At 38.0% G+C, this 27,957-nt stretch overlaps 1 protein-coding gene across 2 annotated transcripts in view; it reads right to left on the bottom strand.

Moving 5' to 3' along the window:
- MDFIC2 (MyoD family inhibitor domain containing 2) overlaps positions 1 to 27,957 on the bottom strand; it is a 101,882-nt gene that overhangs the window by 22,533 nt on the left and 51,392 nt on the right. Inside the window, exon 3 of one of the 2 annotated variants that reach the window (XM_060163892.1) lies at positions 22,931 to 22,969. The exons of the other annotated variant lie outside the window; for it this stretch is intronic. Coding sequence (XP_060019875.1) covers positions 22,931 to 22,969 — 39 coding nt within the window. The remainder of the gene's footprint in view (positions 1 to 22,930; positions 22,970 to 27,957) is intronic. 2 annotated transcript variants of the gene reach the window in all.

The raw sequence follows: 27,957 nt of genomic DNA, 5'->3' as shown, positions 1-27,957 counted from the left end.
CACCGGTAGGCAGACATAGGCTAAGTGATATACTTTTATAGCTTGATCTTAAACTTTAACAAGGAGCAATTCAGTCCTAGGAAGTGGTTGAATCTTCTTTAGACATGAAAACAGTTTGCAATTATGAGTCTCCATTTCATTTTCACGCAGTTAGCTTCAGTTTAACGTTAGTATAAAGTGTCTCAAGAAGCAGAGATTATGTTATCTTAGGAAAAAAATAATTGGTTAGCAGTTTTTATAGCTTGATGCACTTGGATTAGTAATAGGTTAAGAGCTTTGAAAAAATAAATGAAGCCAATCAGGCTATAAACTCATGTATAATTGGTGTTGTGTATAGATTTGATTTCTTTTTTTACTGTTATGTTTGAATATAAATGTTAAAAATTAAATTATAATTATTCACGATCGTCTCTATTATGTTAAAACCATCACAATTTATCATCCCAACTATTTGAATGTCACTGAAAGTCTCTTACTTGCATTATCTCATTTGACGCTCACAACAGTATTGCAAAGTATTATTATCACCATTATATGAATGAGGAAGTAGATGGAGTGTCAGAGATTTTAATGGTTTGCCCAAGATTACCCGGCTGGTAAGGGGCAGGGCTAGTACTTGAACTTATGCCTTCTAATTCCTATGACAGTCAAACTTTCACAAATTGCTTTATGGAACCAGGCACTCTGATATGAGATCAAGACACTTTTCTGAAGTATAACTCCTTTGTCCTTTCTGATTTTCCTTTCTCTAGGCTAAGCGATTTTGCTGGTGTTTGATTAGGAAGCACGTTCTGTGTTTGCTCAAAACCAGAATTCTTGCAAATGATTGCATTTTCCAAACTTATCCCTCAAAGACCATTGCAAGTGTCATCTCCTAGGTGAAGCTTCCTACACTGCCCCCCACTCCAACTGAAATTGTTACCTTTGAGAGCCCCCAGAGACCTGGGTTGGTCCTCATTGTAGCCTATACTTCCATTTACTGTACTGTGGCTAATTGTGGATGTATTTCTCTTCCCTTTTCTGTTGTGAGCTCCTTGAAGAACTGTGACCTCCATTCATCTTTGATTTTCCAGCACCTGGCACAGTGTCTGGCAGAAAGCAAGCGTTAAGTAAATTTCAGATGACTGATGAACTGACTGACAGATTGAACGTGGGGTGTCTCAGCTTTCAGTTGACAATTGACTCATTTTCCCTGGGACAGGTGTTTCTGAGCACATCTTCCATTGGTCTTCCTCTCCCACTCTCGCTATGCCAGTTGATCCTGGTGAAAGTCTAAAAATTCTCTCTTTTGTGCTAAAATACATACTGATTTTTATTTTGATGTGAAAGCAACATTTGCATTTGTATCTATAAAACTGTGAAGAATATAAAAAGACAAAAAGAAAATAAAATCCCCTGTAATTCTACCATTATTAACACATTATTTCATTTGTTTCACAAAGAGACAATGGAAAAATCTTGTGTATATATAGCATATATATCTACATATATGTCAGATTTATAATATATAAAATATTAAAATTAGAATGTTTATCTAATTTTAATATATTATTATATATGCAATATATATGTATATATTATATATAGTGTTTCCAAGATGTGCCACTCACTCTTCTAGGAACTTTGCATGTATTAACTCATTTAATACTCCCAGAAACCTTATGTGTTAAGTACTACTAGTGTCATCCCCATTTTTTGGATGAGGACCCAAGAGCACAGGGGTATAAAGTAACTTACCCAAGGTCACCCAACTAAAAAGTGATGGAGTTGGGATTATAATTAAGGCAGCCTGGCTACAGGTTTGTGCTTCTAACCATCATGCTATATTGTCTGTCTAGATAGAGGTTTAAAAAGAAGATCAATATTGCGATTTTATTGAATATATTGTATTATATATGTTACAGTTATTTCATGAATGTTTCCCTATATCCTAAAGATTATTTAAAAACATACATCTCAGCTCAAATGTTACCTCCTCAAAGAAGCCTTCCCTACACTAAATCTAAAGCAGTGGTTCTCAATTGGGGCAGATTTTGCCACCCAGGGGACAATGGCAATGGTTGGGGATGTGTTTTACTGTCATGAGTGGGATGAGTGTTTTTAGTGACTAATGGCCAGGGATGCTGCTAAACTTCCTGCAATGCACAGGAATCCTCCCTGCCTCCCCCCGACAAAAAAAAAAGCCTCCACAAAGAATATGGTTTCCTCTGAATTTGAGAAATCCGTATATAAACTAATCTCAAGCCCTCACCACCAGCCATTTCTACTACATCACAATTTCATTGTCTTCATAGTGCTTTCCATTATTCTGAAAATGTTTTGTTTATGTATTTGTTTACTTGATTATGGAGTATATATCTCTTCTACCCTTGACTAAAATATCACCTTTATGAAAGCTTTGTCTATATTAATTAATTGCAATCTCCTAGAAGGGTGCCTGGAACATAATAGGTACTTAATAAATAAGAAGTCAAATAATGCATAACATTTCTTGCATGACATATCATAAATTATTTAACATTCCACCATTCAATAAAACTGTAAATTGTTGCCAATTTTTGCTATTATAAATATTCTTAAATGCTATTTTCGTGAATCTTTTCATATATCTATTCATTTATGCAGGTTTAATTCATAAGTAAGGACTTAATTGGATTAATGGCCAAATTTCTAAAGCTTTTCGTATAATTTACTAATTGCCTTCCAAAAGGATCATGTCAATTTATACCCACACCAGTAGTGATTGGGGGAAGTTTGCATACTCTTTTCTGGCTGACTCTAGGTTTTACCAATAAAATAATTTATTTTTATCAATTCAAACAGAACTTTGAGCCAAGTCTTCAGTTTTCTATATCTGAAAAGACCGTCTTTCACTATCATGAGAAGTGCGAGGTTTTTTTTCATATCCACTGCCTTTCTGAAGAATTTTTGTTCCACAACTAGATTCATGGGTAATTCTGAGCTCTGCTGTATTATATGGAATTAGACAGTGAAAGACATTCATTTTGGGTTTATAGATCTATATGTTTTTGTTCAAAAATATTTATTGGATGATTGACGTTTGGATTTCGTTTATTTAGCTGGTTCTTGCTTTTGTGTCCTAAGGGCTCTGAGGTGACATGTCTGTTGACAGACTATGCAAGATCCCTGTTGGCTTGTAGGTCTTGACAGGTTCATACCCATTTGTAACATGCCTATCTAAATGTAGGATAGGGATGAGATCTAAACAGAGAGCCTGGAGGCTAGAAGTCAAGCCACACTAGGAGGAAGGGCAAGAGGTAACAAGATGGAGTAAGTAGAGAAGCAAAGCACGTGCTCACTTACAACTCCTGTGGCCCATTGTATGTGCCCAGTGTATTATGGCATCTATCAGAAGCCTAACTGGGCTTTATGATCTATTTTCCTGGTGGCCCATCTGGTGGAAGTGTACTCCAATGGTCTCCCTCCTAGGGAAGGTACAAGTCTATCCAATGCGGGTTAGAGCAGCTACTCACATTTTTTTTAAGAAAATTATCATATAATAGTTATTTTGGTATATTTTATAACATACATAGCAGTTAATGTGGCAACTTATATATCCATTGCATGTGCACGTGTGTGTGTGTATGTGTGTGTATATATGTATACACATACCTACCTAAAGTGGGCCTTGCTGTTTTCCCCCCTTTTTTACTAGTAAAGGTTTACAAGAAAAACTTCGGAGACCGCTGGTCTAAGTAATAGACTGAGGTGAGCCCTCTACATCCCTCTCCACCTGAAGGAAAATCCATTTTCTTAGGCTTCCTTCTGGTACCGAGGGTGTGGCACACTGGAAGACTGACAGCCACAGCAGCTGCAGTAGTGGCCTGAGTAGACTTTTCCTCTGAGTTTCTATAGTGGTAACAGGATTAACAGACTCTATTCTGGAAGTACTTGGGTGGCATAACACCTCCCAGCAGAACTATTCCTGACAAGGACGTGCAGATGGAAATGCATATTTATGTCACTTAAAGCCTACCAGAGACACAAGGATTTCAGCTATAACAATAAATAGAAAAAAAAAATTCTCCAGAGTTTTTGGTAACCCATACTCAAGTGCACTGACGGTGCTTGGCGAAAGACCTACGGTTTGCTCCTTGTCCGAGCGTAAAATATTCAGTATTCCAGCATGTGAAGGTAGACTATTCTGAATATATTTTAGAATGCTTAAAGCAGGCTAGCACAAAGTTAGGTTACATATTCAGGTCTTAAAAATAACAGAACAATTCTATGAAGTGTTTGGACCATTTCAAGGAAAAAACGAGTCTCCTTTAAAAAAGTATCCACTTATTCCATGTATTAATCATGATAGGTTTTAAAAAGTTATTTCCACAGGCCTAATAGTCACTGTAGTCACAGCTTCCAAGTTTAAAATATTGTCTTTATAGAAATCCTTGATAAAATTTCTCCTAGCTTCTTTCTTAAACACCTCTGATAATATGGAAAAAGAAAAATGCTCACGTCCACAAAATATGGGCTTGCTTGTTCTGGGAAGAATTAACACAACATATCTACTCATTAGAATTGAACTAAAGAATCCAATCCGTCTGGCGCTTCGGCTAGCTCAGCTGAGAGGGCAGTGCACAACCTCCGTCTCCCCACCGTGCCCCAACACCTTGCCCCAACACCTTGCCCCAACACCTTGCCCCAACACCTTGCCTGGTCCAGTAATGAATATTCTGTATCATTTGGAAAATTGAGCTGCCCTCTCCTTTGAAGAGCTGTGCTTTTTGATCTGACCAGCGAGCTGTAGTTCTTTGTCACTCTAACCAATCCAGGTATGATTTTTTACAATAAACAGAAAATTTTCAAAAATTGAGATTCTGATTAGATTGCCTGAAGAAATCTGTGAAGAAAAGAGAAGAAAATATTAAGGAGCAAACAAATGGAGGTGAAAAGCCTGCAGGATAGATCCAGAGGGACACAGTGAATTAAGAGATTCTGAAGAAGTCAAGATTATAATGACAGAATTAAAATCTGCGTTCTGGGCAGTAAAACAGAGAATTGACCCTACAGAGAGTATCAGTAGTCATGTAGAGAGTAAATATGAACAGCTTTCCCATAGTTTAAAAGTAAAGGATAAAGGACTGAACTTATGATGATAAACATGGTGTTAGATACAGAGGTCAGAGCACATAGATCTCACCCAAGCGTTAATAGTTTCCTAAAGAAGAAACCAAAACAATTTAAATATAAGCTTTGTTTAAAGATAATCTTGATGTGTATGTCTTCAGTAGAAACAGTTTATGAGTGTGTACCTCACTGTCTAAAATTTAGTAAAAAAGAGACCAATAATCCTACAAAGTATTTTAAATTATAAAAATAAAGATATTTTTCAAGCAGCCAGACAAGAAAACTGGATCATATAAGAAAGAATTGTTCTGAGGTTGTCCCCAAATCATTTTTGCCAAAGCTACGTGCCAAAAAACAGTGGTGCAACATTTCTTAAATTTTGAGGAAAGATTAGGCCTTGACAATTTTATCCTCAATCAGTTTGTCTTTTCTGTGGGAAGGTATGCTAAGGTATTCTCCTAATACATTATCAGAAGAAAATATTCTACTCTAAAGAAAACTAACAAAACCTTTTCTGAAAACATTATTTAAAGTTATATTTTCACTTCCAGAGAAAGCAAAAGCAAAGGTAGGAACTCAGGTTTTGAGATGCTGAGGCAAGGAAAGAATGACAGTTGTCTTGAGGAACGAGCAATGGTTATTACAAAATTAAAATTACAATGAAAATATTGAGGTGAATGTCCTTTTTCAAAACTAGCACTGATTGGAGGTGACAGAGCCAGAAACCAGGAAGTGTGTAGAACTCTTTGGTCTCCTTATCAGATGGTATCTGGGTGTAATTATAAAGCAACCTTTGCAGGATTCATTTTTATTCTTCATTATGGCAGTTACCTGGAAATTATACGTAAGAAAGATTCTCAGATAAAACCTCCACTCACAAAGGTGTTTTCTGAATTTTCCAACTGCCTGTAACGAGCATGAGTTTTCCAAAGTTTCAGAATCTTTCACGTTTTCTTAAATGAGCATTTTGACACAAAAGGCCTTTGTAAAAACTAAGAAAAATATATTTCTTCATTGAAAAAATATTCCTTTTCAAAATGACCAATTAAAAATGGGGAACTTTAAAATGAATGCTATAAAATACTGATGCAACGATATGGATTAGAAACCAAGATAGTCAAATAGAAACGTTAGTGTCTGGAGTGGTCAGTTGTGTACACGTCAATAATTTTATTCTTTGGAAAGTACTAGTATAAGTATTTCCTTTGTTTAATGAAAGGAATGATGAAGGCAAGTATTATACATCTTTATTCTTTAGTGATTCTCTAAAATATTTTTATAAAGAAAGGCGGAAGAGAGAATTCAGGCATTTTGGAGAAGATCCTGGAGCTAGTGAATGTTGAGATGAGGAACCCATCTCAGAACCCTATGGGATGCCAAAAAGGTCAGAATCAGGGCAGCAAGCAGCACAGTAGTAATGCAGCTGTCGGGGGCTTTCAGTTCACGCAGTGTGTTCACAGCCACTGTCTCTTTTTTTTTTTTTTTCCCACTGTCTCTTTTGATCTGCAGATCCTTTCCTCCCAACAGCATCCTCTCCACACATAGACATTTGTGACTCCCAATTTTGCGAATGCCCTTTACAAGTGCCATTCTCTCTGCTTAGAGTTCCCTTCCCTCCTTCCCCACCTTACTCAGCGCCTCATTCCTCAGACCTGGAGGACATGGTACTTATTTATTTAACAGCTATCTGTCATCTGCTCCTGTACTTAGAAACCCTGCCAGATACAGGGAATATGGGGATTAATGAAACCCATTTCCCATCCTCAATGGGCATTTCACCTTCTCTGAAGCCTTTCTTGACTTGTGACAAAGGTTCTTTCTCTGCTTCCAAGACATTCTGTTATGCATGTGTCTTTCTTTTCTGTGAGGAAAGGGGTCCATGCCTTGGTATTCCTGACCTTAGCAGAGCATTTGGCATAAAGGTTGCATGAATGTAGATCAGTATCTGCTTACTAAGTGGTAGGCAATGAAATGTTTAAATTCTTGTTCCCCTGGCCTCTAGTCTCTTTCTCTTTCCGCTATATTATATTGCATCCAAAACAGGTACAATAATAGCCAGGACAGGTGACATATTTTCAGGTAAGTTTTCAGATATGAAATTCTTTGGAAACTGAGTCAAATTATAGAATTTTAGATGTTGGATAAATCATAGATGTCAGTTTCATCTTCCAGACACCAATTCATCCATCCATTTCATTCACTTAGCACCTGCTGTAATAATGAAAATAAGGACACCTAATAGTCGCTCCACACCGTGAGAAGCTTTGGCTAAGTGCTTTAAATGAATTCTCCTTTAATCCTCACAATAACCCAATGAGGAGGTTATTGTAAGTACAGTTTTCCTAGCGAGGAAAATGCAGTTTAGAGGGGAAGGGGGCTGTGCTTTATTCATTGGTGTGTTCCTAAGCTAGTAGAGATCGGAGTAGGAATTTGAATTTAGGCATTTGGAAGCCACGGTCCTTCCTCTTAACAAAGATGCAGGAGGCACAAAGATGAATGTGGCATGGTTGTGCCTTTGGGGTCTTTATGGTCTATTTATAGGAGGCAAACTTGTCAACAGATAGATTGCCCACAGGTGTCCCTTCTCTGCCATCTTTAACCTGCTTTTTGTACCAATGAAATTCCCCTCAATGACTAATAGCTGGTCAGAAATCCCCAGTGAAGCCAAGGTTCAAATGAAGGGGCAGAAAGGACAATGTATGATGGAAGATAAGGCAGTTTGGCTCTTGTCCCACTCCCTGGGACTCTGATGCATATGATCATGTTTGGCTATCATTGTTAAGGAGATCTTGCATATTCACAGGGCATTACGAAATTAGATGATGAGTGTTGGGCCTCATCCTATCAGTTGGGTAGATTAATCTCCTGATTCTCTTTAAGAGCCTCTATCAATTAGGTTGTCATAGAAAAAGAACCCCTGAGCCTGGCGGAAATCCTTTGTGTCTAGCAGGTGAGCGCTCTGACTCTCACTTAGAAAATAACAGTAGTATTAACCATGATGTCATCCACCCTTTATGCTTCAGATCGCTGTAGGTGCTTTTATGGTCCACCCACTCCCCCCAAGTTTATAGGACAAAGAAGCACTGCCGGTCTCTTTCTTTGGAAATCTAAGAACTCAAGTAGGGGAACAGTCATAGCCATGGAGAGTTGGAGGTTTGGGTAAAATTTGAGTTGTTCTTGAATTGGAGATGAAGACTCTTTGAGATTCTAGGTCCTCAGCATCTGAAATGCTTTTATGTTTCCATAAAGATAAAACTAGGCATTGTAGCTGTTTGTTAAGAGCGCATCGGCATTTGTATTTTTGTCAAATGAGCTATATGAAACTATGCATTTTAAATCACTTTAAAGAATTGATACTTGTGGATTTGTTTGTGTCTATGTGCTTATAATTTAGTACTTTGGATGGGTAGGCTTTCAACAAAGCAAATCTTTACTAGTACTGCTACTACTACTAGTAATACTACATCTGTTTTGGATTAATCTCACTTTAATTGAATGCCAAATACATTTGCAAGAGCTCAAAAGGTTGAAAACAGTAACAGAAACTCTAAAGGAATAATACTTTAGGTGGAACCACAGGGCCTCCTGGGTTACGTGAACTTCCTTACAACTTAGCTAATGGGATATTTAAACCTGAAATGAGCCAGCTATACTTTGAGGTTGTCCCTTGGTGATACACAAACAGGTATAAATATACAAGGTGTTTCCAATTCAATAATTGTGGCAGACTGGAATGAGGATTTTTTGTTTCTCTAGGAGAGCTCTGTAAGTCATCAGAAGATACTGCTGAACGAGGATTTTTTGTTTCTCTAGGAGAGCTCTGTAAGTCATCAGAAGATACTGCTGATGTTTTAAAGGAAGTACCTTTGCTCCTGTCAAGGTTGCTCTGAAAGGAATGCCTTTATAGGTGATCACCTTGTTGAGTCCAGCTGGTAACTGTGCAATAGTTTATACATCATGTTAGCGTGAGCCCACCTAGATCTTGTTTTCTAATACCTAGGAGAGTGGTCCCCAAAATTTTTGTGTAGCTGTTATGAGCCCCAAGGCAACTGAAATTCAGAGAGATGAAGCAACTTGTCCAAGGTCACACAGCCAAGGCTCAAACCCAGTTTGTTCTGATTCCAAAGTCCTCTCTTGTTACCGTCTGTGTCTGCACAGACTCCTTCAGATCAGCTGAGACGAGTGCAGAGTGCCGATAATAAACACTCGCGTCCAGTACTTCGGGCACACATATGTTTAAGAAGATGTTTGAGTTAGAATTAGAAATGATCCTCTCTTTTCCTTTCCGAGCAAAAGTTACTTTTCTAGATTTCAAAGAGACTAGTTGCCATGCATCAATTAGGAAAGATTGAAATTCTCTTCTAGAAAATGAGTAATCTATTAAATTCTCGTACTGTCCGAATGAGACTTAAAGGCCGGTGGCCTGTCCTAGGTTCATCACCAGAACTTAACTTTGAGATATTTCTTTTCCCAACCTACTACCCAATTTTAAGAGCATCCTAGGACAGAACCAGGTCAACATGATTACAGGCAGTCAATTTAATTCACATACAAATGAGCAGATGACGCTGGGCTTCTTTGGGTTCTTTTGGTGGTGTTTTTTTTTTTTTTCCTTCTCAGAGGTGAATTTACTTTTATCACTTTTTGGGACCTAATCTTTGACCGTCTTTTACTGTGCTCTTTCTGTGGTACCCGTTAGTCTATCTGACTTTTGTAACTTCTCCCCCCAGCCCCCCTCCACAGTCCTTGTGGTATCCTTTCTTTCTTGACTTGGCTGATCTGCTCTCTGCGTTGGATATGTACAAGAGTGCAATATCTCTAGTCGTTATATATTTCCTCGTGTATCTTAATCTTTATTCTTTATCACAACAGGCATTGTAGAAAACCCCAGGTTCATGTAAAAGCCAAATCCTCATGTGTATCCTTATCACTAACAAGCAGAGGGAAACTATTGAGTGTGGATGAAATGGGATTAGTAAACTGCAAGAAATAGCCAAAATATGTTTTCTTCTAAGTTTGTAAGTGGGCTTTTTGCTTACTGGTTCAGTGGGCCTTGAGTTGAACTCTACAGGGACCAGATACCCTGCGTTCTTCCTTGGTCTCACGAGTATTTATGATGGTGGATGAATAACCCTGGCACGTGTGCAGAAGTGACTCTAGCCCTCAATGGCTGAGGTGTTGTGCTTTATTGCGTTCTTGCATCTATTCTGGAGGCCCTTTGGATGGGCTCCAGATGTTTCATAAAAGGTGGCACTTTTTCTAAAGACAAACGCTTAGTTTTCTCGTTGGCAGCATTTCATGAGTGTTCTCTGAAGATAGGAAAGCACCCTGCAGAGGATGCATTTAACACAACGCTATAATTTCCAGGATGCTCACTCAGGGTCTGACTTTACAACTGCCCCTTTGCCTTCCCAGTGCCCAAGGCAGTAATGGGGTCAGTTAGAGAGCTTCCTTCAACACTTGGGAGTCTTCCCTCTGAGACTTCAGTGGAGATAAACACCAGGAGGAAATTCATCCCTGTGGGTTTTTTTTTTTCCATTCATTTAGAGGTTCACTCAGCAAAATGCCATTTCCAATTCTGTTCTCTATTGAAACACTGCGGTTGATAACATCACTGTAATTTTTGTAGTATTTTTTCCCCTCTTACACCATCCAACAAAGAAAGGAGATGGATGAAAATGTATGTTAAGTGAAAACATAATATTATATCTTCTTTGACTTTCGCAAAGGGTGTTAAAACAGATTCATTAGTTTTGCCTAAATGTGAAGTTTCCATGAGGATTTTGGATAAGTGACATGACAGAGTTGATACGTGCGCTCAAGACAATGGAGGTTAAAACTGTTTTGAAAATGTATTTCTCTAATATATCTCGCATGTTGAGCAAGTTACAGAATAAATACATGGTAGATAGTTTTCAACGTAAGAAGAGAATTTTCAAGGCAGGTCTCTCTTTTCATGAGATGCCTTTAGTGCCATGATGAGCTAGCCAACAAAAGAATTTTGGGGGGGGAGGTCAATAAGAGAAAGTAATTTATAATACTAATATGTCAATATGTGTTTCAGTAAATTTTTCCCCAGATTTTCTTGAATTCTCGTCATTGTAAGAATTATAATTATATGTCTTCCTCCCACTTTCAAAGTGGCACAAGGCGCCCGTATGCAGTTCTGCTGTCGTTGTCACTAGAATAGAAATGTCAGGACTCAGTTAACAATGCTTTATTATTCACATGGATCTTTTTTTTTTTACAGTGTTCTTTATCTCAGAAACATTGTAAATCAGATATCTACCTCCCACTCTTTTGTTCACTTGCAAATTTGTATTATTCTAGTTGAAGAAAGCAATGGTGTGTCAGGAGTCAATGTGTACTGTTTATGTTCTTCCTGCTTCAAAATCCTGTTCTCCACAAAAAGGGAAGATGCCAGAAGCATGCCTAATTCTAACTTCTTTATACATGTTTGTAAGAAAACTTTCTCTTGTGGATCAAACGAGGTTTGGTGTTTCTGTAATCCATGAAGATGAAACAATGGAAGGAAAATATATTTATCATAGAAAGAAAAAAGTACTTTAGATGTATGTCTTTTAAAAATATGTCATTTGCTTCTATCTCAGTGTCTCCCTTTGCAGCTATGTATGTGGCTTTTACTGCAGCACTGCTGTGTTCAGTTCAAGATGTATGGTGGTGCTTTTATCGAAATAACTTCAAACTGTCCCTTTTAGACAAAAGTTACTAGTGGAAAGAGTGTTGGCCTCCTAGGACTTAAAAATCATGCTATCAAATCTTTGTTTCATCACCAACTATCAAGGTTTTTTTTTTTTTTTTTTTGATACGATACTTAACACGATTTAAAACAATTTAAGGAGTGTGAAACATAGCACCTTATTCCTGAATTCAGAAGTATGGTATTTATGTGGATTAACCACACGGGTTAAAAAAAAAGATCCCTCAGAAAATGTCACGCAATATCCACCTAACAGATGAATTTGAAGCAAGACAACAATCAGTTAATTCACTCACTCATCTGTGAAACATTTATGGATTCTTTACGTAGTACTTAGCAGTATGCTCACTGCTGGTAGATACACAACGGTAAATAAGACCTGCTCCCTGTCTTCTGAGTTTACCCTTCAGTGTGGTGATAGGCGCTCAGATGACTTCAATAGCATATGATAAACGGATAATAAGGTTCGGTGGTACATAGTTCTCTGGGTGTGAAATTCAGGAATTTCTAATAATGCTTGGTGTATTGTAGCAGATAGAAGTCTAAAAAGAGATGACGTTTTCACTGGATCTCAAAAAATTAGTATTCAGCTGCCAGGTGGCCACTGATATTCAAGAAAGAAGAAAAAGTTTGTAAAACATGGAAGTGTGAAAAACAGTACTTAGTAGAGCATGGGGGGAAAAGGGAAAAGAGAGAAGAAGGACTGTGAGAGTTAAGGTGGAGTATTTTATGTATGTCTGTGGATTTTAGACTTTCCATTGGGGCAGTGGTTCTTGATTTAGGGGGAATGGACCCCAAGGAAGTATATGAACTCTTTCCTTGGAAAAATGCACCATACGCAAACATATAATACAGACTACTGACCCCTCGCCCCCCCAACACGCAAACTATATCCAAGTTCCCTTAACTTGTTTAAGAGCCTGAAAGAAATGTTTTAAGCAGAAATAAAACAAGATCATATATTTGTCTTAGAAAGTCCAATATGGAGGATGAACTATAGAGAAAGTAAACTGGAGTCCAGGATTCTAGCTGTTCTTATTTGACTACTTTCCATCACATTACCTGTAAACCAATTACAACCTTTTCCTTACACTATTTTTTTCTGGGGCCAAAACTATAATATCAGTCTCTCTGAATTTTTCTGTGCCTCTTCTTGCCCAAGAGATGAGAACATTTCCGAAAAATGTGTGATTAAAAGGGCAAATGTTGTAAAGAAGGCAAGGATACTTCAGGATGGAAAACAAACTGCTGAGTTTGGTAATTCGGTGACAATTTGCTAGAGGAATTTCAATAGGTGGGTGAAGCTAGAAGACAGATTAAAGTAGGATGAATGGGGGAAAACAGAAATAAGAAATTTAGAAAAATGGAACATATAGTACTCTCTCAGTAAGTAATAATAGCTAAATATTTCTAGAGGCTTTAGATGTGCCGGAAGATGCTCTAAGACTTTTCATGTGTAAGCTTATATGATCCTCATCAACCCTATGGGCTGAGGACCATTACTATCCACATTTTATATATGAGGAGGCTGAGGCACAGATAGGTAATGTAAGTTATGAATTGTAATTGCAGATAGTGAATGGCAGCGCTGGGACTTCTACTCAGGAAGTCTGGTTCCAGAAAAGAAGATGAGCTTTTAATTATCATGGTGCCCTGCCTATGATAAAGTAGACTTAATAGGCAAGAAATAACATTCTTAGTATGTATAATATAATAAGTAATATTGATAATCTGGTGGTATTATGATGGTAATAGAATATGCAGTATACATTAAATGCAAAGGAGAAACTTTAATGATATCAGTTTGAATAGGTCACCACAATTATTAGGATTTAGTGTGCAATATTTTAATATTTGGCACTGAATAAGGTGCTAACAGTAGTCTTTACTACCCTTAAGTTTAAGAAGTTTTGTTATAAAGAAAGACATTTTTTAGAGGTGAATATTTATAATAAGATGTAAAATAGACAATAATGCAAAAATACTGAAGAAAATGTAACACTATATATTTTCACAGTGAATGAATGGAAAAACCTTGATAAAAAATCTTGTAATCAAAGTTTAACTTGAAAAGTCACCCACCTTTAGCATAAGTATTTTTCTTGTATCTTAGAAGGAACTATTTGTCTTGTAATTATATTAGGCTGCCAAAAGAAAAGTTTCACTAATAGAGATTCAGAGATGGCCTTTTTTTTTTTTTTTTTAACATAGCTTGCAAGTTTTGGGAGAAGGCTCTTTGATAGGCTTGTTCTAAGTTGTCTTTTCTCTTCAAGTGATAGTATATGAATACATGAAGGAAAGAAAAATATTTCCTAAGTCAGTTTACTGGAAACTGGTGCAGCATTCAAGATTGTTTGCTTTTTAAAAGGTATAGTGTTAAATGTTGAAAATTGAAAAAAAAAAAGATTTTTATACTTTTATAAAGGTAAATATATTCCTCCCGTTTATTTTTTTCATGACTCATTTTTTCTTTGATAGCAGTGAAGTTCCATTTGTATTTTGGTTTTCTTTATTGACTAAGATGTACAGATGGATTTACCTCGAAATTCCTTAATTCATTCAGTGAATGGTATCGTCTGCGATGTGCTGGATACTATTATACTAGGGGAGGAGAAACTCAGATAAAAGACATAAGTCAGTTTTCAAATCACTTCCAAGGAGCAGACTCCGCTGAGGAGACACTGAGAATTCCATGTAACAAATGCTCTGACAGGGGTTACAGGGCTGCTGGTGAGGGGCACCCAGCTCAGTCTCCATCATAGAAGAGGTCTTCCCAGAGAAGGTGAGTCAAGAGCGGAATCTGAGGAAGAGTAGGAAGAATACACATTTTCTTTTGTTAAAAAAAGAAAAAGAAGAAAAAAAAAAGGAAAACTTTTTATGAAAAAAGAGTTCAGTTATCAGCATTCTGGTACATATGTTAGACAGGGAATTAGCAAGGAAGAGTAAGGAGGAATAGTCAGAGGGTAGAAGAAAAACCCAGAGGCAGCCAAGGAAGGTGAGTGTATAAAAGAATTTAGTGGTCAACAGCGCCAGTGCGTCTAAGAAGGACATTATATATTCAGAAAGCCCCTACTTTGCATAAATTGGCATGCGCAGTGCTTCAAATATGGCTAAGGAAACTACTCTCAATTATACTGACTTTAGCTAATAAAGATTTATGTTGGTGACAGAGACTGGCTGTCTACTGAGCCAAATCTTCTTCTTTCTGGATACACAGTAAGCGTACATTTTTTGGCCTCCTTGCATCTAGGTGGGATCATGTACATAGTTCTGTGCAAAGGAATGCGGCCAGAAATAACGTGCCTCACTTCCAGTTTATCCCCTAAAATACGCCCTGTGACTCTCCACGTTTTGTTCTTTACTTCTTGGACAGAGATAAGCAAAGAATACAGTAGAAAACTCTGAGGGGGCTTCTAGGGATGGCAGAGCCACAAGAGAAAAAATGCTTGGATCTCTGAGTCACCATGTGGTAGGAGATAACTGAGAAGTGCTTCTCTGCATTGAACTTCGGGTGGCCACGAGTGAACGTTTATTAAGTTAGGCCGTGGAAACTTGGGGGTTGTTTACAGCAGCTGCTGTTAATCAATCTGGTTAATAACGTGTTAATTTGGAATACAACCCATAAGTAATCAATAAATATGTTTCAGTAATTATTATAGAATAATAACGATTTACTATTTATAGGGTTACAGGATTGATACAAAATACAATATATTTATTACTTAATTTTCAACTATAAGAAATGTACTTAGTAGATACTGTAGCAGTAGTACTATGTAGTTGTGTAATAGTAGGTACTATTACTGCCCTCACACAGTAATGGTTAAGAAACTGAGAGTTGGAGACATTTTACTTAAGATCATAGAATTAACAGTATCGTGGCCAGGATTTGAATCCATACTGTCAGATATGGGAGCGGTCCTCTTAACTGTATATAGTCTCCCATTGGTAGATACCGTAATACATGTTGAGCAACTAATATCACCTATTATTTCTTTCCTGAACGGGAACATAGTTTAATGACACCCAGTTCCCTTTATCCTGCAGAATAATGCAGAAGATCCATTTCACCCTTAGGATGACAACAGAAATTCTTCTCACCAGTATGTCCCTTCATAAAAATATGTATTTATTTGTGGGCTAGTATCAAAATCTTTATTTTTGACCACTAGAACTATTATTTGGTTCTCAAAATCTCTGTCAACTTGTTACCGTTATGCAAATAATAGATGACTCATATATATATATTTTAAACTCTAGCCAAATGGATGTTTGAATGACAACAGAAATCTCTCTAGAAATTGGCTGATAGACGTTCTCTATTGATTATTTATTATTTAATATCTGGTTTCATTTAACGAAACAAACCTGAGCTGTGATCACAGCAAACTACAGTTTATAACTCGAGGATTCTAGTTTTTGGGTGAAAATCTCTTTTAAGTGGAGGTTTATCTATGGAACAATTCATCTTGCTTGAGTTTTAAAGACAGTGCTCCACGGTGAATCCAAGGGCCAAATGTATATTCAAATATAAGGATGCTGCATGCCCACCACCTACGTGGCTTGTGTTACCATCCCAGAGGATCTGAACAAACAGAGGTCTTTATTAGAAAGGTGAACTTCACTATGGAGAACAGTATGGAGGTTCCTTAAAAAACTAAAAATAGAACTACGATATGACCCAGCAATCCCACTACTGGGCATATATCCAGAGAAAACCATAATTCAAAAAGAGTCATGTACCACAATGTTCATTGCAGCTCTATTTACAATAGCCAGGAGATGGAAGCAACCTAAGTGTCCATCATCGGATGAATGGATAAAGAAGATGTGGCACATATATACAATGAAATATTACTCAGCCATAAAAAGAAATGAAATTGAGTTATTTGTAGTGAGGTGGATGGACCTAGAGTCTGTCATACAGAGTGAAGTAAGTCAGAAAGAGAAAAACAAATACTGTATGCCAACACATATATATGGAATCTAAAAAAAAGAAAAAGGGGCCTGAAGAACCTAGGAGCAGGACAGGAGTAAAGACACAGATGTAGAGAATGGACTTGAGGACACGGAGAGGGGGAAGAGGAAGCTGGGACGAAGTGAGAGAGTGGCGTGGACATATATATACACTACCAAATGTAAAAGAGATAGCTAGTGGGAAGCAGCCGCATAGCACAGGGAGATCAGCTCGGTGCTTTGTGACCACCTAGAGGGGTGGGATAGGGACGGTGAGAGGGAGATACAAGAGGGAGGAGATATGGGGATATGTGTATATGTATAGCTGATTCACTTTGTTCTAAAGCAGAAACTAACACACCATTGTAAAGCAATTATACTCTAATAAAGATGTTAAAAAGAATTGAGCATTGAGGATGAAATGTAAGATCTTTTTATTTCTTCACATTTCTGCTCTTATAAGAGTCATCTAAAGTGAGTATTTCTACAAGTCTTCATTCTGACCGGGGCATGTATTCTGGATAATGTCTCTATACATATATCTACTATATAGTTGTATAACTTACAACTGATTTAGCATTTATTTAAATGTAAGCAATAAAGTACTTTAAATTGTTATAGACAAAAGAAAACCAATAAGTAATCACCAAAGAAGAATATGTTCTACTCCATGAAACAATATATTGTCTATAAAATGTATTTATGTTAGAAAAAAAAAGGTGAATTTCAATTTGAATAAAAAGACCACACCCTGATCACATTTTGCTCCTTTTCCCTGCTCTCCGGCAGCTGGATTGACACTTAGGAGGGACCAGCAGCCACCACGCACAGCAACACTGGTCCAATCCTGTCTTGCCATTGCTCTGCATTTGTAACAAATACTTTTCTTTTACCTTTCCTGACAAAACAGCCCTATTGTTATCAACTGTAAATGTATTAAAAGCTCACAAGGGCATTTTAGTAAGTGTGTCACGCCTGAAAAATACTATTGCCTGACAGGTTCCCATTGGCAAGTGAAAAGAGGTTTTATTGAAGGAAACAGCAGTAGCAAACAGCGAGCAGTGCACAGGAAGGTAATTGTTCTTTTAATATTGGAGGCGCACGTTCACTTAAGACGAGGGCTCCTACCCGTGCCTCATGCACACCCAGAGGACCCGCCAGACAAGCAGCCCCGCAGCCTCTCTCTGGGATCAAGCTGTCAATGCAAACTTGCATTCTTTCTCTTTTTCTGAGCTAAGTAAGCTCTACCCCCAGAGCTCCCTATGCCTTCCTGAGTGAAAGCTCTGAAAGAGCTCCCTTCTAAATTGCATCACTCGCCCAGCGCTCTTCAAACTGACAGAACAAAAGAGCCAAATTCCAAAAGTCTGGTCTGAGTGACTTGTTAGTTGCGTTGGTTGATTACCTCTTAATGGGCTCTGAGAGTGGGCTGTGGTCGTTTTGATGCTACTTAAGGAAACCTTGCAGAGTTCTTTTCTACTTAGTTCCTAATTAAGGTCGATTTGCTTAATCAGCAAAACACACACTAAGCAGGGAGAGAGAGAGAGAGAGAGAGAGAGAGAGAGAGAGAGAGAGAGAGACGCCAGAAGGAAGTTCTTAGTACCATCCCCCTCCCCTTCCAATCAGTGGCAATAAAATTACTTGGACCAGGAGTTACAAAAATAAATTCTCATTGGAAAGGACTAAACAGGACTGCTGTGATGTGTGATGTGTGTGTGTGTGTATCTTTTTCCCTTCCAGAACTGATGCAACACCAAATAATAGTGTTTCCTTGCCGGCTATTTAGCGCTGTGAGTTCCCAAAGCCTTATTGTCTGCTCCTTCCGCCTGCTTCCCACCCCCCACCCCCAGCCATTAATGAATACATTCAGCCTGCCGGGGTCACTTTATTATTCTGACACATTGAACTGGGGATGTGATTTCCAAGGTCTGAGGCTGACACTGGCAGGGTGAAACTTTCACCTCGAGGTTCCGCAACTGTATACTTGACACACTTGGAAGAATAAATATTGATCTCCTTTCCGAGGATGTGTGGCCATGTGAAATGTTAATGCTTTTAAACGGCTTTGGACATACAAAGCAGCTATTATTACCACTATTATTATAAGGTATAAAATCTCAGAGAGTATCTCATCTTTACCCTTTATCCTCATGATTAGTGCGTCTGTGTTGAGTGCCCGCTGTATTCACATCACTGCTCATGTGACTGGATACGATGATGACATTCACAGACAAAGACACTAATTTTGAGACGCCCCAATAAGGAAGGTAAGGATTATTCTCAACAGTAATGTGTATACGTATTCCGTGGACTTCCAATGACGAATGTTTATTCCCTCACGGTGCCTCATTTATTATTGGGTTGGGGATTTTCCATTTGTCTTCCCAGGATGATTCATTCTTTTGTATGGAAGGAAGGAAAAGGCCATTTAACATCATAATTGGCTATGAAAGTTTGGGGCCCTGAAAAGGTTGGGGTTAATATCTAACCTTTGGTTTGGCAAAAGCACTTCTGGGAAAGTTTAGGTACTAAAAGTGAGATCCCCCCAAGCCTCGGTGTAGGAGATAGTCATAGTGAAACTGCTCTGCATAAGAAAAGGTGAAATTTGTGCTTTGGGTGGTACTGGTGAAGCTTGACGGAAATAAGAGTGCAGCAAGATGGCAGGAGGCAAGGGCTCAGCATGGAATAAGGGCCAATGAGAAAGGCCAAGTGACATAGTTAACACTATGGCTGTCTAATAGCTAATTTTAAATTGCTTGCTGGCTGGTGTTTTGCTGATAAAGCCCTCCTCCCCATTGTTTTCTCACTTCTGTAAAACTTTAGTAAAAATCGATTACCCACATAACCTATTGTTGATGGCATTAAGAATAAAGAGGTTGAAATCATATCCCCTGAAACCAGCTGAGGCCCCATGTAGATCTGAGATGTGAGAAGTATTTGCAGTGAGTGACTTGGGATTGCGTATGAGACGATTCCACCGTTCTCAAGGATTCTAGATACTTGAAGAGAGGGCTGGGCTGCCACCTGAGTTATACATTTGTTTTTTTATTAAGTTATTCATTCAACTAATGTTTATTGAGTATCCACTGTATGCCAGGGACTCTGATGCAGATTGATTGGGAATGCAAAAGAGAGTAGTACTGTTAAGACCCGTGCTTAGTGCAGTTTATGGTCGTAAGTAATGGGACGCACGTGTATCTACTTTGCAGCAATTTGGAAATTTATAAGGATCCTTTGTCATCTCCCCACATACTAATGTTTCTATTTTCTTGCCCACTTCTTCCTTCCTTCCTTCCTTTATTTGAGGCAAATTCATTTCTTTATTGGATCCTAGTTTTTCAGATTTTACTCAAGTTGTTATCACATGTAACCTCCCCCCTAGTCACACCTCGCCAAGTCCTCTTTACAGCCTTGGATATCCTCAGCCTGAAGAAACCTCACATTTTTCTGATTTAATTGGACTGGAGTTCAGTCGAAGCATCACAGTTTGTAACAACTGCCAAGATGATTCTAGTGTGTAGCCAGGGTCGAGAACCAATGTCTAGAAGTGTGCACATAAAGTCTTATTGGTACAGTTTCCTATGATTGCATTTTGCAGCAGCATTTCTCAGTTCCTTTATATTTTCTTCTATCCCCTCTCAGAGGAAAAGGGACCCTTCTCCTTTTAAAGATAACCTTCTGCCTCAGGAGTCTGCATCTCCTTCTCTTTCTCCATCCATAGGAAGCATCTGTATTCACCATCATCCTCTTTCCCTGTATTTTCACTCTCTCTACTGACTCCATCCTGCCTCTGCGTGCTTGCTTAGGTACACCATAGCCTGAAAATCCTTCTTAAGCTAATTTTTCCATCACCCAATTCCTCAGAGGAGTCCTTAACGCAAGCGATTTTACCATCTACTCATTCCTTAATCCTTCACAATTGACTTCCATCCCCACAGAAGTAAAACTGATCTTTCAAAGCCCATGCGGTAATACATGCTGGCTGCTTAATACATATTGGCTGAGTGAATAAATGAATGACTATATGACTTTCTAACCATCAAATCAGTGATCTTGCATCAGTTTCCCTCCTCCTTGATAACATGGCTTAGCAGGCCCACGACTCTGTCCCTGTCTTCTTTAGCACAGAATGCTGTTGTTGTTTTTTCTTTTTCTGTTCTCATGTTTCTTCTATGACCCATTGGTTGGCCACTTTGCAGCGTTACACAGGCTTATGAGTTGTGGTGGTAGATAAACTTGGCGTTCAAATCAAGTCCCTGCCACTTCATAGCTGTATGACTTGGGACACATTGCCCACCTCACTAAGCCTCATGGCTTCATCCATAGAGAGGAGATGGTAATAACATTGTTTTAAGGTTGATGTGATACTTCAGTGACATTGCAAAGTCACGAAGCGTTCAGTTACTGTTAGTGGGTGTTCTCATTCCAGTGGTTATAAGTCCCTCTGGGCAGTCACCATGCCATTTTTTCCACCGCTCTATTCTGTCCTCAAAACCTACAGTGTTTGGTTCAGGGTCCTTGAAAAAAATTAGTTGTGAATGAATGAGCCAGTGCATTGCTTCTCTTCTCTTAATGGATGATCCTTCTCAAAGCTTTGCCTTAGGCTCTCTTCAGTCTTTCCCTTGCTGACCTCATTTATTCCCTGATGACCTTTTGACCTCATTCATTACTTCACTTCTCGTCTTCATGTAAATGACTGCCACATCTCACCTGAAATCCGACTCTGCTTGTGATCTCCATATCCAGATGTGTTGTCTTTAAGACACTTTGCAAGCAAACATCCCTAAAGGCATTTCTTTGATATCTTAAAATCCCTCATACTCAGAAAAGAACTTGTCTTTCTTCTCTCTCCCTAACTCTTATCGTTCATTTATATATATTCATTATTTTATATGTATTTGGAATAACCTCCTATATAAAATATATTTATTTAGGCTGTATATTTGTTTAATTTATATATACATATACACCTACAAAATATATGTATTTATCTATGTAACGACCTCCAAAGAGTTCTACCTGCCCATTTGTTTATTGGCTTGAAGATAATCCCACCTGCAAAATGTTATTCTTCCTAACGTCTCGCTCAGGGTATTGGCTCTCTACCCCACTGACAACCAAAAATAACAAGAACATTAATTTTTAAAAGTTCACACTCCTTATCCTGCCAGTGTTATTTTGGTCCTTATTTTGATCAAAAACTTCCTTCTATGTAAACAATATTTATTTATTAGGCAAGCAACATGTAGATAAAATTTTATTGTGGAAAAAAAAAGAGCTTAAGTGATACGGAAGTGTAAAAGCAAAGGAAAATTCCCACCTCACTCCTGCTGCTTGCTTCATTCTGACTACTCTTTATGGAGGCTGTTCCTATCTTCAGTTTGGGGTAACTCATTTCTAGACCTTTTATCTACATTAACGAACATATGCATGTCTGAGTTTTACTTAATGTAAATGGGCCGTACTGTATTTGTCAATGTGACACTGGATTTTTTTTTCCCCTCATTAATGTGTCTTGCTCATTTAGCCCTGCCTCTTCCTAAAGAACTGGGGCACAGTATTGCCTCCTACCGGAGAACCATGACGTATTTAGGCAGACTTTCATTGCTGAATGCTTAAAAGCTACCTTGCTATTTATTCCCCATTCTTCTGTGTCATCTTTTCACTAAGCGAGAAAGCACATTTCAACTTTTCTGTCTTGGCCTCTTTGTACATGCCTAACAGTGAAACTTCTACTTATGCCCCCAAACCCAGCTCAGATGTTAATTATACATGGAGTCCTCTTTGCAAATTCCAGCTTCAAGTGGTATCTTTGAGAGATTCCTTGGTCCTTCGAGGACAGAGACTGAGGTTTTTGTCATCCCTCAAAGCTGAACATAGGGTCCTAAACATAGACTCTGAATCCATGTATTGTATAAATGAATACATGATTTTTAAACTTTTGTGACCTAACATGTATGTAGAGATAGGGTATAAGCACCTTCAAGGTGAAAACTGATTGCGGTATGCCTTGAATAATGCAGATGTGTGATGATGTGTGTGCCAGTGCTGTGGCCACTATACTGTGGATGCAGACAAAGATGGAGTCCCTCCCTTATCATATGGCACCAAAAGTACCCATTAGCCAGTATAGGAAGCTATTACAAAGAAATAAAATGAACCTACCAGGGTCTTCCAGAGGATTTTGAATTGAGCTGGATGGTCCTAAAAGAAGGGAAATTAAAAATAATTATTTGAGTGGATATCCATTTTTTTGCCTTTCCAGGCTCCCTTTACTCCCTTTTTCAGGAAAGAGAAACCCACTTTCCAACGGAGGACCTATTCCATGTAGCTTGAGTGGAATGGTCTTGTCCATCAGTGTTCCATGTACAGAGACATGGTAACCCATGTCCTCTGTTTCCCAGCCATAGAGGTTTGTGGTGGGATGGCTCTAAGAACCAGGCAGTACCAGTCAGGTTGCTCCCTGAGACTTGAGATTAGCCTGCTGGAAGTGAGGGGTCTCTCCTCCTTTGTGGGGTAGAAAGATAATGTAGGCTTGTGACTGACAGAAGCCATCTTTCCTGCCTTGTGTAAAAAGCCTGAGAATAAAGCCAAAACAGGGAGCCAAACAGCCAAGAAAAAGTAAAGGCAAGGTACCGAATTCATCATTTGGGTCCCTGGATTCACTTACATCTGAAGCTCATCTACTCCTGGACATCCTAGATACGTGAGTCTACAAATTCCCTTTACCTATGCTAGTTGGCTTTCTGTGTTCTATAATGGAAAGAGGCCCACGACATTATATAGGAGGCTTTATTCATTTTGAATATTTCTTCTGACTGTTGTTTCCTTCCCATCTCTCTTTAGAGGATGTATGCTGATGAAATTCTCTAAATTCAATTGTTTAATCTCTGCTTTCTAACTCCCAAAACGTTCACAGAGTAGAAATGTTAAATTATGTGGAGGTATGCCAAAAATGACCTACGAAAATGGATTAAAATTGGAGGCTGGATCTTATGCTAAAATAACTGGTAAGAAATAAACTGAGGTGTGGTTTCTGCTAACCTGATCTTTCAATCAGTTCTGTTCAATGTATATGTGTGAGAAGAGGGGACAAAAATTTATGTGTATTGAGTTTCTACTCAATTTCTTTCATGAAATTTACCCCTTTCATGTAGATAGTGTGATCCTGACTTGGAAGATTTTTTTAAAATCCAGATGATTTTCAGAGTTTCATTCTTCTCCAAGGTCACTAGTTAGTTAGGCATGGTCGATTTAAGGTTAGGATCCAGTTGGGTCTGACCTCTGAGCCCTCCCTCTCCACCATCGGGAATGCCGTACAATTAGGAAGAATGTTGACCCTTTGATCTCAAAGCATATTTCCAACAAGTCAACTGCTTTGACATTCATGGCTTGGCATTATTGTTTTCGGGAAAATTATGTTCTGGGGAGGAGTATATTGCTGTATAGGGAGTTTGAGATTTGAATTTGGAGACATGAATTCTAGTCCTGTGATTTTTTTCCAGTAAAGAGCTCTGGGATTATGCAACTCAATCTTTTTAGATCTTAGTTTCCTCCTCTGTCAAATAAAAGATATGAGGGCTGATCATCTCTCAAGTCTATCCTAGTCCACTTGTACTGGTAAGCGCTTCCCAGAACCCTATACTTCCAATAGGAGAGATGGTAACACCTTGCGTTATGATTATATGCTATATGCAGTGATGTCTTGTTTAGTTCAGTATTTCCCAGCAATGAGCCCAGCGTATGGCAAATAATAGAGGATCAATAAATATCGGTTGAATAAATAAATGAGGGAAGGAAGTCTATCTGTGTACAGAATACTACTTTTTATATATTTTTTTCAACTGACCAAAGGAGTGATCTTTGAAATTGCAGAAAATACCTCTAATTTTGCTGGTGAGAAGTAAAAATAAGCTAATGGTAGATTTGAGTACTACAACGTTCGATCCATCACTGTGGATTTTAAAGAGGACTTTCCTTTAATTCAAAGCTCAAGATAAGCAAAGAGTTAACTGAAATTTTTCAAATGGAGATGTACTTTAAAGTATAGAATGGTCATTTTAGGTGGCCATTGTAATTCAGCTTTTAAGGCTTGGTAACTGAGCCATCTTGGTGAACCTTCTGTGTGAGTGAAGTTTTCCTTAATCGGCTTTTCCTATATTATTTCATCCTGGGAAAGAAAAGCAGTAGCTGAGCCAGAAACAAGCAGGATAACAAAAAAAGGAGTCTGTGGCCAAAGCAACAGAACTACTTTTCTTTTCTTTTCTCTCTCTCTCTCTCTCTTTTTTTTTTCCTTTCACTTGTGTTTATAAAGGAGAAGTAAGAAACATAATTTTTTGTCTTTGTTTAGACATTGGACAATACAAATCACGAGAACATTTATTTTTGGCATCCTATTTTTTAGGTGTTCTTTGGGATTTGGACCCTAATTAAAAAATATGTGTTTCCTAGCCCTTCTTACTGTGAAAATCCTTGGCAATGTAAACAGATGCACTGGTTGGCTTTTAATTCTGACACCAGACTGTCTGAAATAATAGCTCTAAGAAAGTGTGAATTCTTTCATTCCTCAATCTTTAATTATAAGTACTTAATTTGTTTCTCTTTCTACTGCTGACTATCATACCAATCTGGTTTATTTTTTATCTGGCTAAACATGGTACACCTTAGAAGCCCCTCATTTTGAAAAGTTTATTCTGCATGGGAAGACAAAAACAAGCTAAAAGTTTGAGTTATTTTCATATTCCAGGTCACATCACTGTGACAACTAAGATGTTAAGTGGTGTTCTAAAATTTTGAGTAATATAGGCCTTTAAGATGACAGAATTAGGAACTTGATAAGCAGTTTGAAAACACTGAATGTTTCTCATAAAAATTGACTCATCATTTGAAAAATGAGCCAAGTTAATAGCTTACTAACTCATCTTGACCTTTCACAGTCAAAGATATTCTTCATTTTTGTGTCCACCATTTTTTACATCTTATAACCAATTTGCTGTCACATCATTTTTAGCCATGGGACTGACTGTGGTGATACTGACTTCTGTAATTAGATGAGGTACCATATATGGCACATTAGCCAAAAAAGTCATCAGTTGCTGGAAGTGGGAGCATTTTTGAAGAATTGCTAGGTCTGAGCTTTCTAAATATTGTCAAATTTCCACTTTGAAAAGTTCACTGTGTTGAGATGTGTTTTTATTTTTCTAAGGGCAAAAATAAGATCAAAGAAAGACAGATCCTTGCTGGAACTCATGATAAACATAATGAAGAAAGTCTTATGTTGTTCCTCCAGTTGGTTTCTTTCCAAGTTTATCTCTATATATGCATTTACATTTTGAGATACTTTCATCATTTATTTTGGAGCCTAATACTAAAGATGTTAAATCTCCTTTGTAAATATGATGGAAAGAATGATTATGGTTAAAATGTAATGTGCTTTAATTTAGGTTAGGAATTGTCAAGCCATTATTATTATTATGTCACTTTCATTCTCGTAACAATCCTGTAAGTTATTATTATTACTATCCTCATTTTAGAGGTGAGGAAACTGAGATTTTATCCAACTTCACAGAGCCAGGAAGCTGTGGAAGCAGGGATTTGAACCCAGGAAGTGTTCCTGCTGCTGCTAGACTTTACTACTATTAATTTACCTAATGTTTTACACACATGGCCCCATTTAATCCTTCCCCAAAACCATTAATATAAGGACTATTATACACCCATTTTATGGATGGAGAAAGTGAAACTGTGATAACGGAATTTGCTCAGAGTCACTCAGTTTGCCCATCTCACTAAGTAGGCGAGATCAGCTTGGAAGTGAGGTGTGCCTGATTGCAATAAGCCTGTGCTCAAAACCTTTATTCTAAATTGCATAATAACGTTTATCTAGGGCTTCAGAGTTTACCATCTAAATCTAGTAGAAAGCACCAAAAAATTCTTTGGTGTGCAATGATTGAGGTAAACTATTTTAGGTGCCAGGAAGACTTTAAGATAAAGGTAAGGGCCAGTGAAGTAATTGCTGTTTTTGATTTTTTTTTTTTTTTTTTAACAGTGATGAAAAGGAGTCTTGGGGGATACGTATTTCCGGTGGTAAAAGCAGAGGCTGGGGATTTGGGCTCCTGGGTTATCTTCCTAATTCCCTTTCACATGACGCATCATCTAATTCATTTGCCTCCAATTTATCTCCCCTAAAATCAAGTTGGTCATGATAACATCTCTTCAGGAACTGTGGGAAAAAATGATGGTGACGTTCTCTTGACCTTTTTGCGAAAAATGCAACCACTCTTTTGTCCATTTTTTACTTTTTTCCCATGAGTCAAAAATTTGTTTATGTGGAATTAGAGTTTTGAGAATATGAAGTCTCAGTGGCCATTGGGTTCATGACCATGCTTTAGGGCAATAGCTTGCACAGCCATGATAGCTTCTAAGTTGTTTCCTGTTTTTCTTGGTCTTACTGCAATCCTTGCCAAAGCTTCCCTTCTCCCCTGCTGCATTAGTAATGCAAAATGAAATTCATTGTGCCCATTATATCTGTTAAATGGTTTCCATTTTAACTTGAGAAAAATGTATTGACGTTCATGTGTTTGGCATGGAAAGTGTGTATATCTATCGAAGATAGCAACTTGTCTGTTGGAATTACAGTGCATTATGTATAATGCTGCTTTTAGCTGTGCATGTACATTTCCTGGAATCTTATTGTGTCAGAGCTTGGAAAGTTTACACAAGCATTGGTAATCTAATTTTTGTCTGGTGGGTGGCTGTGGAAATATGGAGTATTTAAAAAAGCAAATGTCTTGGCCATCTGTGCCAGGCAGGGGTGTCTAGTCAGGTGGGGTAAAAGCACTCATCAAAAAAAGGTTTTAAAAATATTGCCCCAGGTCTAACCTAAATATTAATTTCCCAAGAGCAGAAAGATGTAACAGTTACTGTAACATGGTTTTGAGCATATTTCTGGTTATTCTTTTTAGGCGTTCTAATTGTGAGGTGGAGGAATCTGTTGTATCTTTCTCCTGCCTCTTAACAATAATCCTTCTCTAGACTATATTGTTTCCTATGTCTTTTGTCTTCTGCAGACATGAGTCTTTGGCTCACGAACATCTTGTTAAGGTCTGTTGAGGATTAGGGGCTGTGATACAATTTTCTTGCGGAGTCTTTTGATTGGAGATTTTTCAGTTGGTTTGTCTTGGAGGTCTTTG

This window comes from Lagenorhynchus albirostris, chromosome 10 (genome assembly GCF_949774975.1).
Source record: "Lagenorhynchus albirostris chromosome 10, mLagAlb1.1, whole genome shotgun sequence".
NCBI lineage: Eukaryota > Metazoa > Chordata > Mammalia > Artiodactyla > Delphinidae > Lagenorhynchus > Lagenorhynchus albirostris.
The sequence above is the reverse complement of the archived record's forward strand: the minus strand, read 5'-3'. Positions and strand labels throughout refer to the sequence as shown.